This window comes from Parasteatoda tepidariorum, chromosome 9, assembly GCF_043381705.1.
Source record: "Parasteatoda tepidariorum isolate YZ-2023 chromosome 9, CAS_Ptep_4.0, whole genome shotgun sequence".
NCBI classification, from domain to species: domain Eukaryota; kingdom Metazoa; phylum Arthropoda; class Arachnida; order Araneae; family Theridiidae; genus Parasteatoda; species Parasteatoda tepidariorum.
Window position 1 is genome coordinate 7,935,825 of NC_092212.1, and position 15,226 is coordinate 7,951,050.

Genomic DNA, 15,226 nt, shown 5'->3' on the forward strand with positions numbered 1-15,226 from the left:
AAAAAAAAATAACTACAGTAGCCGAGAGCGATAAAAAAATGATGTTGTTGTTAATTTGCGTCGCACTAGAGCTGCACAATGGGCTATTGGCGACGGTCTGGGAAACATCCCGGAGGATGATCCGAAAACATGCCATCACAATTTTGATCCTCTGCGGAGGGGATGGCACCCCCGTTTCGGTAGCCCGACGACCTGCGCGCGAAGTCGAGCACTTTACGGTAGCACAGTTTAACGAAGACCAATACCGCACACCCTCGGTCCCTACGCACACTGACCGCAGCCAGTGATGCTTGACTTCGGTGATCTGCTGGGAACCGTGTCGTAACGATCAGTCCACTGCGGGACGATAAAAAGATGAAAAACTGAACAGTAAAAGCCACAGTGGCCTAGAGGGGCAAATCAGGGTAATATGCATTTTCGCGTGCAATAGAGAAGTGGCGAGGAACTAAGGTCGTTTGCAAGGGAATTATCATAAATGTGAATATAACGAGATTCAAGTGCATCGAAATAATTAATGAGACTGGGTTCAAAATAATTTTGGTATTGTCCGAATTGAATTTATGCCCAAAAAATGAGAAACTAATGTCGTTAATGCTGTTTGAGTTGAAATGACCCGCGAGAAATAAAGCCCTATTAAAAGATAATTTAAATGAAATAAATAAATTGAAAGTAAAGAAAGATATATTCTAAGGACATAGATCTGTTTTATTTAGGAAAGAAATACCAAAAAGCACTTGGTAATTATGCTTATTATTTTTGAATAATTATTGATAAGTAGTCAAATTAGTAATAAAAGTATATTAGTAATAAAAGTATACTAGTAATAAAAACAATGAAAGTTTTGATCGAACAAGCATTTACATCAATATTTTTTAAATAATAGTTAAGTATCTTTTATTTACAAGTTTTATACTTAGGAAAAAAGTAAGATACATTTCAAATATTTTCTCCATTTTCAATTGAGGTCCTGATGACTTTTATAAAAAAAAATTATACAAAACTTTTTAAAATCGGTTGATATCTTTCAAGCATGCATTTCACTTGAAATTTATCAAAACTTACAAAACTTTTTTTAAAATTTTTTTAATACCACTTGAAAATCTACAATCATTATACTATTATTTTTTAAAGTTAAAATAAAGGAAAATAATTCGCAGATCAATTGATGCATACCGAATGCTCAATGTGTTTACAAAAACAAATATTGTAACAACCTTTTCAAATTTTTTGCCATTTACTGTCACAGGTAATAAGTGGTCTTATTAGATCACTGTTTACCAACGTGGGGTCCACGCCCCACTAGGGGGCAATTTGTTTGTTAATGGGGGCAATTCGAAAATGGACTCGACACGAGTTTAACCCTTTTGCTCCGGACCATTTAAATGCAATGCTAGATTTCTGTGCCAAAATTGAAAGAAAAAATCAAATTCCTAAATAATTGCAGCCAATAAATATTATAAATTCTTTTGACGAGACCAGAATATCAACTGGGTTTTTGGCATCGTCAAGGTAACCTCCCTGCAGCAGTCTCCGCGCGGACTTTCAAACTTTAAAGAAAAATTTTGAAAAGAGGACAACAGTAAAGTCTCTATTTACTGCTCACACTTCAACTCATAATCGTATTCTTGAGGCTAGATATCAAATTTTTTTATTCATCGCTAAATCTGGAAAAATCTTACAACAGGAGAGAATTTAATAAAACCGTCAATATCAGCATCTCTTAAAACGATTCTTGAAAAAGATGCAAAAGTTATGCCACTCAGTAACAATACTGTTAGCAGAAGAATAGACGAAATGAGTGAAGATATTGAAAACAACATGCTGAAAACAAGAAAATTCTCAGTGCAAATGGATGAATCAATTTTGATAGACAGTGTGGCAGCATTGATAACTTACGTAAGATATATTGATAAAGGGCATTTTGCTGAACAAATGCTGTTCTGTAAGAGATTAGAAAGCACCATGACCTCCAACGATATATATATAATAAGCTAAAAAGTATATAGATGTCAATAATATACCAATAAATACATAACATCTTGTGCTGCAGATGGTGCTTCTGAGAAAAATGGCCGCTTAAAATTGATGAAAGATGAGAATCCAGAAATGATTCTCGTGCATTGTGTTATTCATAGGGAAAACTTGGTAGCTAGAAACATCTTGCCTGTTCTAAATGAAGTACTACATTCAGTAATAAAGTGCATCAATGATATTAAAGCTAATGCCAAATGTGAGCTTCTCTTCAAGCTATTTTGTGAAGAACAAAATGCAGACCATGTTAGACTTTTACTTCACACTGAAGTAAGATGGATCTCTAAAGGGAACTGCTTTAAATGATTTATGGAACTTCTTGATATTCTTAATGATTTTTTAAGCGACAAACCTAAAGTAAAGTATCTGTTAACAGTCGATGATAAAGCATTTGTGAGTTATTCACTCGTTATCTTTGAAAAACAAAATATATTAAATAAGCAACTTCAAGGAACAAATAAAACTCTTGTTGATGCAAAAGCGAAGATATTTGGTTTCATTACCCTTATTGAGTTATGTCAGATATATATTAACAACATTGGTACCAAAAATGTGAAGTAAATAATACCACTTTACTTGTTATTGTCGATCATCTCAAAATTCTATCGGCTGATTTAAAAGAAAGATTCTCTGATTTAAAACAAATTGATTTTCCAACATGGATGATGCAGCCAAAGTTAGTGGATTTGTCTGATATATCAAATATGCATTATCAAGAGGAACTCGCAAAAATGCAAAATGATGAGTCAGTTAAAACCTTATTTAATATAAAGGGAGTGATGGCATGGCTTTGTGAGGAAATTAAATACCCAAATTCAACCAAATGTGCAGGAAAACTATTGCTACCGTTTCCATCTTCATAATTAGCTGAATTTAGATTTAGTGCTGTAAATGATTTACTGCTAAAAAAAGAAATCGTCTGGATATAACACAACGGGGATACTTGAGACGGAAGCTAACCAAATTGGAACCTAACATAAAATCTTTGTGCAGCAAGGATCTTACTAAATTAAAATATTAAATTATTATAGGAAAATCTTTATTAAAACTATTTGAATTTTAGTTTCTCATTATATGTTTTGAAAATTTATTTACTATGTTTCGTTAACAATTTCCTAGTGATTTCCTTCTAAAACCTATCATTTAAGTTTCTTAAGTGAACAAATAAATTTTTTAATATTAAAAATTATGTATATGTTACATAGGGGGACATAAGAATTTTAGAATGGCTTAGGTGGGGCCTGGCACAAAAAAGGTTGGGAAACACTGTATTAGATAATCCCTGGGTAAGATAATAATCAGTGCATTACGTTTTAGCATTTCTCAAGGCAATTTTTATGGTCTTTAAAAAATTAAGATTTTTGATGTATATTTTCCTCATATCGGGAAATCCTCATCATTTGAAATATTCGTAGAGGCTTTTATAAATTTAAAATTTTTTTCATTTTCAATCACATTTCAGCTCGACATTTGTAACATCTAAATAAACTTTCTGTAACTTTTCTTATAAGAAGGAAATGAGCAGCGATCGCTCAGGGGATAGAGCGTTCGCCTTCTAGTGAGGTGAACCGGGTTCGAATCCCATCAATGGCTGGTCGATACGAATCAGCATCCGGCTTGCACCGACCACAGTACTGTCGGGAAATATCCTCAGTGGTAGGCGGATCATGAGTTGGATACCCTTTACCGTCAGGCTAACTCCGGGAGGTTCTCGTGGTCTTCCTGTCCATGTAACGCAAATGCGGGTTAGTTTCATCAAAAAGTCATCCACGAAGGCAAATTTCTCTCAATATTTGATCCAGGGGTTCCCTTGTCTTCTGGATTGGGTTCAAAATTGCAAGGCTACGGGGTTGAACATTAGTAGTCGTAAACCCAAATATTGGATCGGTTGTACAGCGACGGTTATAATATAAGAAGGAATTAGCTAAAACATTACAATTTCTCCAACTTTTTCCACCACGTTCTAAAAATTTCTAGGTTATGGTTATCTCTGTTCAGTGCAATGAAATCAGTTTGTAAAGTGTACTGTAATTTATAAATTCGATTCTTTTCTGCTTCTACTTTGCAGATTTACATTGTTTATTAATAATGAGAGTCAATAAAAAATACCAGTTTAATGTTGAAAAAATAATTATGTGGCATGTATTTAAATCCTCGCAGTTGGATCTTGAGAATTTATATTCAGAGCAAATTACTGATACACGAATAATGTTTCCGACCCTGTTTTAAAGTGAAATTCAAATTGCCCATTGAAACAAATAGCAACTGCGTAAATTTAAAAATGAAAAAAAAAGCCTTGGTATTAGAAAAAAATGATAAAATGTTTGCATGATAAAGCATTAATAATATGATTGATAGTTTCTAAGTTTTTATATAATTTTTTCTTTTAACAGGGCGCAATTCTAGTCTTAACTGAGCAGCCCCAGTTAAGCATTCTTGGTCAATTATTTAAANTCTTTAACAAATAATTTTAAAATTGGGTTTCAATAATCTTGAAATGAAGGCACTGTAAATATGCTACTAAACACCCTTGTAAAAAAATAATTTAATGGGCGATTCTTTCACTCATTTAAATAATTCTGTAATACAATTCCATTTTAGTTGAATGGAAACTATTATTTGTAGTATCAGTTGAATGAGTCGAAGCGAAAATTGTGAAACTGCAAAAACTCAATCCTACAAGATTTGTTACTGCATTTGCTGAAAATAATAAATAAGCGCATCACCTCTGAAATCATCCCCATAAAAATTTAAAAATGAAAAAGATTTCATTATTTTATTCATAAGATGTTTGACAAATTTTGCAAGTAAGGCTATTTGTCTAAGACATGGACATAACCATAGTTAGTGGGCAGTCCAAAATTAAAACTATCAAATTTCATTACTTTTATTAGGATTATTAAATAAAATAAAAAGATGTTTGATTAAAAATCTAAACCTTTCAATTCTACAAATGAATTATTAAAAATCCACATTTGAATTCATAGAAAATAGGATGTTCTGTAGACACATAAAAATCAGGAATATCAGGACAACTACGAACCTTGCATATTAATAACAAATTAACACAAAAACTAATAGTTATAGATTTATAATACACAACATTCCAGAAAATTAAAAACATATTATTTACATTTAGCTGGTTAGTTAAATATTTTCAAAGCAAAAGATACCTTTGCACAATATTTTCCTTTTCTTTTCTAACTTTTGAAGAAATGGATTGTACTTGTTTTACAGAGTCAGGCTAAAAACATATGAAAGATTTTAAATTAACAATTACATCTAACTTTACATTGAATAAAATGAAAGTAATATAAATTTCTAAAGATGTAAATAGTTTTTACAGGAAAAAAAAACATGAATACAAAATTTTTTGTCAACCAAAGACATTAGGGTAAAAAGCTACTCTATAAAAAAATAATAATTCTAGTCCATACAAAAAATTGGCAAATTTGACAGCTACACTGATAGAATTTTAATGTATGCTCTAAAGTTAGAAAAGTAAACTTATGTCCTGAAATTGAGTGTAAGGATTCAATTTGAGAATGTTCAGAATAAATGTAGTTAGCTACAATTACCATATTATCATTCAATAAAGTATTTTAAAAAATTCTAACTTTTATCATGGAGCCAATGCTAGATTAAAAAATAAAAAAAATTAAAAAAAAACACATTTTTCTATGCAAATTTCAAAGAATAAAATATAATAAGCAGTAAAATAATAAATGCAATAATAATAAAATCTAAAAAATTCTAGAGCTAAATTAACTAAAATTTCTGAGTTTTAGATAATTTTAAAAAAATTAATTCAATTACGCATTTTCTCTCTCTATATATATATATATATATATATATATATACAAAGAGAGAGAGATTCGAGCACTCCATCCACTGGAACATTGCGATTCTTCGCCTAAGTATTTGTGGCCATACTGGTAGGTGTAACAACAAGTACCCAGTGAGGAATTAAATAAATAAAAGTTTAAGCCAGGGGAATCATACAGGATAAAGTTCCTCTATTTTGATACCAACAGCCAGACTGTAGCAATGGTGTCAACATTGCGCACAGGCTGCCTTTACTTCCCAGACAATTGAGAAGAGCTTCTTGCCAACACTGAGGATCAAATTGCTATGACAGCTCTGTGATTTTTACCACTGAGCCATCGCGACTCTCTAACATCTATTAATATTCTTCAATAAGACTAAGAATTTTATTGCAATAAATTATTTTAGGGAAGAATTATTCATTCAAAATAATCTATGTATACATTATTTAAAAATATCATTTTCTAACGAAGAATATTTCGTTTGGAATTCTCCGGATTTGTATAGCAAGTAAGTGTTATGATTTTTATAATAAAAAGCTTACTTGAAAATAATTTATTTTTCCTAATTTGATGATAGTTCTCTACAGAATGGTTTTTCTACGTCTGATTAAGAACTTTAAGACTAGAAAGAAGAAACAATATGAAAGATTTTTATTTCAATCTGAGGAATTTTCAAAATCGTTTTTTTTTTTTTAACGTAAATCTTCCTTATTTTACATTTTTTAGTTTATAAATAATGATTTTTTATTAGAACTTCAAATTTTTTGATAAAAATTGTTATCTCAAACATCGTAAAAAATTGTATGTGTTACTAAAAGAACTATTTTTTTTTTCTAATTTAATTTTCAACTCTACAAATAAATCATTGACAGAATCGTCTTTAGTACACCCTGACTGTAACATAAGGTTGTGAGCCTCTTTCAGAGATCGTCAAAAAGAGCTCCCTAAATAAGAACCTCGCTCAAATATTTTGAATACATTTGAATCTACTTATTTGTTTTGTAAACATTTTTTTTTTTGCTTTTGTTTTATTATTTGACTTTCCCGCATTTGGTGTGGAGATTCGCCTGAAGTCTGGGAGAGGTTTTGATAGTATTTCCTAAAGATGTTCTTCAACACGAAGTATATGTGAAAAAATTCCTTTCCTCCTAAAAGTGGTCGTAAATAGAGGAAGTCGTTATACAGAGGTGGTCTTTTCTAGAGGTTACACTGTATATCTATTCAAAAGCGTACAAATTAAAATTTTGTTCCAATTGCGGGAAAAAAATAAAGGTTTTGCGGAATGACGGTGCTTTATTTCTTTTTCAATACCAAAAGTCTACTTACTTCTGATAGACGCAATTTAATTAATTTTGAATGCTGTGCCGGCCAGATGATCGAGCAGTTAGCGTGCCTTACTGCGAAGCCAATGGCAGCGGGTTCAAATCCCGCTCAGGGCATGGATGTTTCTCTGTATGTTGTTCTCTATTGTGGGCTGTGTGATTGTGGCCACTTCCGGCATCTTCATTGGCAGAGGACGTAAAAGTTCAGTGCCTGCCATTAGAAAAAAAAATTGAATGCTGTTAATTTTGAAATTGTATAGAAAACGTGATTTTTGAGTCCTCCCCTCCGATCCCGTTAAGTAATGATTTGCCCCCCCCCGATGTTTGAGAGTGATAGGGTTAGAGAAATTTCGAAATTTTTCTCGCTTTCTTCCCCCGTCTATAGTGAACCTTCAAGGGACCGAAATTTTGGTTCGCTATAACCGGGAGTTCACTATATCCGTTACGCAGGCAATTTAACTAATGGTTCCCTAACTCCTTCCTTTTATCTCACATTATTCAAATAAATGACTGAAAAATATTATGTAGTAGCAAAAAATGTATTATTTTTCATTACTCTTCGTCTTGCGTGCAAAAGAAAAAATTAGTAATCTTTAGCTGATGAGCAATCCTCAACATCAGATATGGAAACACTTCTCGACTCTCAGATAATTTTTCCTGAAATTCTGTTATTCCACTTTTTAAACCTGTCTAACCTGCCATTCGAGCACATAAATGTAGTCACATAAAATCGCTTAGCAAATTCATCGACATTTGTCCAGATACTGGAAGATTGCGGCTTCTTCGATTGGTGAACCACTTCAGTAATGCTTCTTCAACATCCTTGTGATCTGCTTTTCTCAACTTTTTTCGTCCATCTAAATTTTTTTNACTATAACCGGGAGTTCACTATATCCGTTACGCAGGCAGTTTAACTAATGGTTCCCTAACTCACTGATAAATGACTCCTAATAAATGACTGAAAAATATTATGTAGTAGCAAAAAATGTGTTACTTTTCATTACTCTTCGTCTTGCGTACAAAAGAAAAAATAAGTAATCTTTAGCTGATGAGCAATCCTCAACATCAGATATGGAAACACTTCTCGACTCTCAGCTAATTTTTCCTGAAATTCTGTTATTCCACTTTTTAAACCTGTCTAACCTGCCATTCGAGCACATAAATGTAGTCACATAAAATCGCTTAGCAAATTCATCGACATTTGTCCAGATACTGGAAGATTGCGGCTTCTTCGATTGGTGAACCACTTCAGTAATGCTTCTTCAACATCCTTGTGATCTGCTTTTCTCAACTTTTTTCGTCCATCTAAATTTTTTTCATGAGCAGAAATTATTAATCGCCTATTTTTCTACATGTTACAAACTGCAGATTTGAATAGTTTATATTCCCTGAAAATATCAGCTTGATTACATCCATTTTCAATTTTTCTGATTATGCCCATTTTATCATCAATGAAGAACGTTTTACGTTCACTGCTCGCCATAGTTAAATTTGAGACACTTGTTTGCAGGAATTTTTAAACTGAACTGAGAGCAAAAAGGAGTTGAAATGAGAGCCTTATCAACACATATTAGTGTCCAACCCTTTGACCAATAATGAATAATTATTTATTCCCTCTGATAGAAAATGCATATTGATCCCACTGACACCTTACAGGTGCATCATGTGCCTGCAGCTTGGTTTGCTTAGGGATGGGAAAGTGGTAAAAAAAGAAGCAAACAAGAAAAAAATGCTTATCGCTACACTCACCTCTATAGATGGTTTTAAAAATCGTTATATGTATTTATTTTGAAGTAGAAATTTCAAAATTATTACAAAAAAAAAAATGAAGAAAAAAATCTGGTGAAGACAGAAAAAAGTTCATTATATCCAACTTCCTCACTTTTTTGTTCACTGTATCCACAAAAAATAACATTACACGCGTGCAGCAAGGTACGGGACCGAGCATTTCGTTCACTATATCCGGGAGTTCACTATAAACCGTGTCCACTATAGCGGGATTTGACTGTATTTATTATTTCGGATTAATATTGTACTTAACATGTAATTTTTACTGCTCATAGTTAAAATTTAGTTCTTCAGATTCTGTGATCCCGCAGTGGACTAATCGTACTGACGCGATTCCTAGTAGAACGCCGAATTCAAGCATCAATATCTGCGGTCAGTAAGCGGGTGGGTGACCACTTTAATCAGCCGCCGTTAGGACAAAGAGTGCGCTGTATCGGTCTCAATTTATTTCGGAACTAGAGCAGTTTTATTTTCCTTCAAAATTCCCAATGTTCCCCAAAATTCCGGGTTTAATCCCTAAAACTCGGATTTTATTTTCCCTGTCGTTCAAAAACTATAAGATTTTAACATCACTAAAAGCAATAAAAAAATTTAAAATAATATTTTACTCACTAGTTTCAGCATATGCATTAGTCTCCTTTCAGAAATCAATTGCTTTTTGAACCGAATAAATTAAATTAAATGACTTAAACAAATAAGTGAAATTCAATTTTTGCTTAATTCAATTTAGAAGAATATTAGCAGGTTTTCTGTCCGTACTTGTAACGAATTTTAACTTAAAATTTACTTCACTAAAAAAAACTTTTTCTCGATGTGAATGTAGTAAATATCAGAGAATGACATTTTAGTGCACACATGTGTTGGAAAAAGGGTGATATACTTTTTTACGTGCCATAGAATAACACAGATTGATTGACATAACAGATTTGGAAATCTTAAAAAAGTTATGGCAAACAATCCAAACAGATGTAGAAATGTTACGGTATTCAATAAAATATCAAGTTCTTCGACGTGAGCATTCCTTAGAAAAAATGTCTTAACAAACAGATGTTCTGTGCAAATAGCTAAAAAAAAGAGCTGTCAACTCTCATTCATTGTTAAATTTCTTATGGGTTGTCATGTTCTAAAAACAGTCATTTTGTCCGCCTTCGAGTTGTCATCTTTTGTTGAAAGAATTATATATATTGACAAACTGAAAAGTCATAGACAGCCTTTTTCGAAAGGTTTTTTCTTGCTAAATATTGGAAAGGAAAGTAAGTATAGATATTTTTCTTTTTAAATTATGACCGCCGATTACAGTAAAGAGCTTACGCGGGACTTGAATATTCCAAAGCAATTTAAAAAACGAGATTTCAAAAGATTAGCTGCTGGAAAATCCAGCTATAATGTCAAAATGGTGGGGCGATTTGGAAACAGTAATGCTACTGCCGAGAAAATGGTAATTTTCAATGACATAAACACGCTGATGCGTTTTAGAAGATTAACTGATCTTGAAAGACTAGCCGCTGGTTGCAAAGAATTAGATCGTGGCATGAATTGGTCAGATGCTTTAATGGGATTCTTCGGAACAGCAGCAGCGGTTGCTGGCATTCTATTGTTGCCCGGATTGGGATTGGCGCTGTCTGGAGTGTGTTTTGGCGCGGCGTTAGGCAAAGGAATTCTGGGGTCCGCCTCCATTGAAAGAGATTGCGCTGATGTACCATTTTATGAATTAGAAGTGAGACTAAACAAAACTTTAGGCGAAACAAACCGGAAATTAGATCAGCAAGCGGAAATATTAAAAGACATTTCTGACAACGTCAAAAAAACTTTAACGGAAGTAGAAAATATGAGAGTTGCAATGGATCGAGGATTTGGGAACATTTTAAATTCTTTAGAAGGACAAGATGTGAATGAATTGGTTTCAACTATAAACAAAGCTTATAAATCTTTTACGTTCAGTGAAAGTAATAGAGGAAACGCTCCAAAAGATCAATATGTGAATTTTATAGAGCAAGAGATTGGAGATAATCTCTTATTTAACTACGTTAAACTGGGAGGAAAGTTGTACGAAGCGCTATTTTCGATCATCGACAAAAAGTACGCGGTCCCAAAAGATATTAACCACCAGAATGCTTACAATGCTCTAACTGCACTCAGTTTCGGAACCGTTACATATTCCAATATTGTACTTTCTTTATTAGATCAGTATACTTACGTTGCCGAATATTATTACCAGGAACGAGATCTTATTAAATTTAATAAATATCTTGATCGCCTCATATTTTATTTTACAACTTTTAAACACATTTTTACAACATCTAACAATGGCATAGTTAACGATGTCATAAAGATTATGGAAGAAGTACAGGAGAAACACGACATCAAAAACGCTAAAAAAGAATTGTACAATGCCCTAGTAAGCAAAACAAATAATTTGAAATCGATAAAACAAAATTTTCATATTATGAGTTTGCATATCCTAGAAGAAACGCCGACAAATGAAATTGATATTATCTTTAATACTGGTGGGAAAGTAAGCAAAACGAACTTTTTAGATTGGGAAAGAGGAGTCGAAGTTAGCTACGCTCTTCAGTACGAAGAAGATGGTAAATATTCTAAAATAAGCAAATGGGTGACTCAAGAAGTGCTCGACATTGCTAACCCTCAGATATCAATTAGAAACTCCAACCGAAAAAACAGAATTATTTTTCGAAAATTTGATAATAATCCACCAGAAGTGGTTCGCGTTATTTCTGGATCTCAGTTACAGTTTAGGGATCTTGATAGAGATTTATATGATTTAGCATCTAAAAACTCTTACAATGACAACAGTATAATGCAGAATATGAATAAACTTTTAAGCCTTGGTGCCAGCGTTTCTGCCGTTTTTGAAAGCAAAAGAAGCGTGATTCACGCAGCAGCTGCTGCAGGAAGAGTGAATATGTTGAAGCGAATTTTAGAAGTTGATCGTAAAGTCCTTAATCAGAAAGACTCGGTAGGTTACACTCCTTTGCACATAGCTGTTGAGAACAAAAGAGATGATTTCGTGCGCGAGCTAGTAAAACAGGGTGCTGATGTCAATGCAAAAACGAATGAGCATGGCGTAACACCATTACATTTAGCAGTGCGCTTCCAGTCCGAAAAAAGCGTAGAATATTTATTAGCTAGTGATAAAATCAAACCTAACGAGGTAGAAAAATCAGGAAAAACTGCTCTACACATCGCTGTTTCAGATAATTCGTTGAGCAACAAAATTGTTGAACAATTTATCAATAGTGATAAGGTAAATGTGAATGCCAAAGATACGTTAGGACTAACAGCCTTACACATCGCAGTTTTGTTAAATTCGATTGACAATTCCTTTAGTTTAATGCGCAGTAAAAATTGCGACATATACGCGAAAGACAAAAACGATATGGCCCCCATTCACTATGCCGCAATGAAAGGGTATAACGGTATGTTCAGTGGTTTCATCGCATTCGGTATTGATAATCTAAACTCCCCTGGTTCTGATAAAAAATGGACTCCTCTTCATTTTGCAGCCTATTTCGAACACGATGATCTGGTAGATGGTTTGATGCTGTGGGTAGGGACGAAAGGAAAAATCTCTGCAGATGAGCCTGATGTAGATCTGCAGACGCCACTGCATTTAGCTGCACAGGCTGGTTTGAAACAAGGTATTATTAGCTTAATGCTTTATGGCAATGCAAAAGCTTACAAAAAGACTGCTGAAGGCTATACACCCCTTGCTATAGCAATTCTTAACAAACAAACCGAAGCTGTTAAACAGATAGCATCGTTAGAGGGAAGTTATTTTCAGAAATTGCCAAATGACACCTATACCAGAGATATAGATACACGATCGTGTGAATTAGCGAAGGAAAAGAATTTCATGTTTGATTATTTGGTTGAGCAAGGTCGCTGTAAAAGGAATAAATTTAAAAAAAGGAGTTTAAATGTAGAGCCTAAAACAGGGGAGTTTAGGGAATATAGTAGACACTTTCCCCAAAAACATCACACCGAAAATGGAGCTAAGCTATTAGCTGATCCCGACAAACTGAATGAAGACATGAAAGTTAAGGAATTCAAAACTCGTGCGAATGTTGATGTCAGTGGTGCTTTGCTCTTGTTAGATTTACTCATTCGCAAATTTACTAATGAGAAATATGCTTCAAACTGGAATTTCGTAAACTCTCCTTACGATGCGACGGTTCAGGCTTTGGAAATCACCGAGAAATTGAATAACTTATTAAATGAAAAAGATTTGGAAAATTTAGACTCTTTTGATGCTTTTTCAAAGATACACAAAGCCATATATACCGGTAATGAAAGTAAACTTATGGACACATTATGCTCTTATATAAACGAATTTGCATCGCTGAAGCCTGAAGAGGTTAGGGGAATTCTAAACGCGGTTTTACCAAATGAACCACATTTAACGTTTTCCAAAAATATGATCGACAGAAAGCTGGTAAGTTTAGTTGAACATTCCTGCTTTGAGAAAACATTTCGAATTTGATTAGAGAATGTCAAATTACAAATTCCCTACTAATAGGGCTCAAGTAAATTTCATTGAATCTTATGTTTAATAAGTGAACTGATAGATATTTTTGCTCATTGAATTCGCTTGAAACCTTTTTAAAATAATTGAATCTAAATTTATTTTTAAATAGCTCTTTCGTCATGAGAATATTAATAATTAAAAAAAAAAATTTTTTTTGCAGATTTCAGGTATAATTAAAAAGAAAAATGAATTGTAAATTCCAGGGGACATCTGTTTGTAAATATCATAAATGCCGACAAAACAGTTTTTCTACGTTAATGAATTACATTTATGATCAAGAAGTACGCTATTTTTGTTTATGGATGAGCTATTTAAAAAATCTCTATCGCTGAAAATTTTGAAACCTTATAGGTACTTTTTTGAGCTTTTTTTTTTATTAAATTATTATTTTTTATTAGCGCAAAACATCTTTACCATAGATATAGCAGTAAAAAAAATTTTTTTGTTAGGGGGCATGTAATTATTATTTTTTTTTCGGAAATTAATTTTGTTCTATTTTAATTTTGACATTATGTCCATGAAGTTTATACTATAGACACTAATTTTCGAAAACACATAAAAAAATAATACAAGAAAAAAGAATATTTATAATTTTTCTGTATTTAACCAAAAGAAGTTGGTAACAATAATTGTATCGTCAATAAGAAAGGTTTTTCTACAATACGATAATCTTATTGATAAGATATACTTTTATTGTATCCATTTGGCACACGATAGATATCATAACACACTATAGATATCGATATAATTTATTCATTCAAAGGTAATACTGTAAGGCAGTGACAATTCTTATTTTTTAAATTTATGTAATCTTAATCGTTTTTAGATAAAAGATGTATAATACAGCTTCAATGAGTAAATCTAAATAAATAAGTAAAAACAATTAGCTTTGATTTTCTAATTTATTTTTAATTTTTTCTAATTTTTTTCTAATTTATTTCTAATTTTTTCTAATTTATTCTTAATTTTTTCTAATTTTTTTCTAATTTATTTCTAATTTATTTCCTTTTCAATTTCTAAGCTTTTAAATAAATATTTAAAAATATTTTTGAGCGAATTACACTCTTCAACTTCCAAAACTAATACTAATTTCTTGTTTGAGTTATTCAACATTTTAAAACAAAAATAAATAATGAAGTCATATATACAAGTATAATTTTAAAATTAATGTGTTTTTAACACTTATCTAGAAAGTTTAAAAGATTTGTATCACTTATAATGTATGTTAATAATTTAATCTTTTAATTATTTAATCTGGAACGTAGTTAAGAACTATTTTACTAAGTTTATTCGCATTCTTCAGCAAATCTTATTAATTTTTTTTTTTTGGTTCAATATGATCTTCCCCAAGTCTGTTGTAATTTTTCAAAAATGTTTTGACAATCTGGACATATTTCAGATTACATACTATTCAAAGACGTCAAAATTCTAAACGTTATTTCAAAAACCATCTATAAATAGGAAAAAAAATTTTTCGCACTAGTTAAATTTAATGCAACAACTTGTCAAAAATCTTAAGAATGCATAACATCTAACGTTCCTCATAGATATATGCTTCTTGCAAATAAGAAAAAAAACATAACATAAATTTCGTCGAGTTTTAGGGCATAGGAACAAAAATAAATTGAAAACATGGTAAAAATACTTCTGGCAAATTTAAATAGGTGCGCATAAAGATAATTTAATCATGGTTAAAATAAAGTAATATAATT

The 15,226-nt window shown here is 32.1% G+C and overlaps 2 protein-coding genes across 2 annotated transcripts; both read left to right on the forward strand.

Annotated features, from left to right (window-relative positions):
• Nucleotides 1-1,794: 1,794 nt before the first annotated feature.
• LOC139426511 (protein FAM200A-like) lies at nucleotides 1,795-8,869 on the forward strand. Its single transcript, XM_071185726.1, has 4 exons — nucleotides 1,795-1,942; nucleotides 2,051-2,301; nucleotides 3,237-3,317; nucleotides 8,804-8,869. The coding sequence occupies exons 1-4, from the start codon at nucleotides 1,795-1,797 to the stop codon at nucleotides 8,867-8,869; spliced, it is 546 nt and encodes a 181-aa protein (XP_071041827.1).
• Nucleotides 8,870-9,585: 716 nt separating this feature from the next.
• On the forward strand, nucleotides 9,586-13,700 carry LOC139426407 (alpha-latrocrustotoxin-Lt1a-like). The gene has a single exon (XM_071185196.1). It carries the CDS (start codon nucleotides 10,251-10,253, stop codon nucleotides 13,467-13,469), a length of 3,219 nt encoding a protein of 1,072 aa, XP_071041297.1. The 5' UTR covers nucleotides 9,586-10,250; the 3' UTR covers nucleotides 13,470-13,700.
• Nucleotides 13,701-15,226: the final 1,526 nt, after the last annotated feature.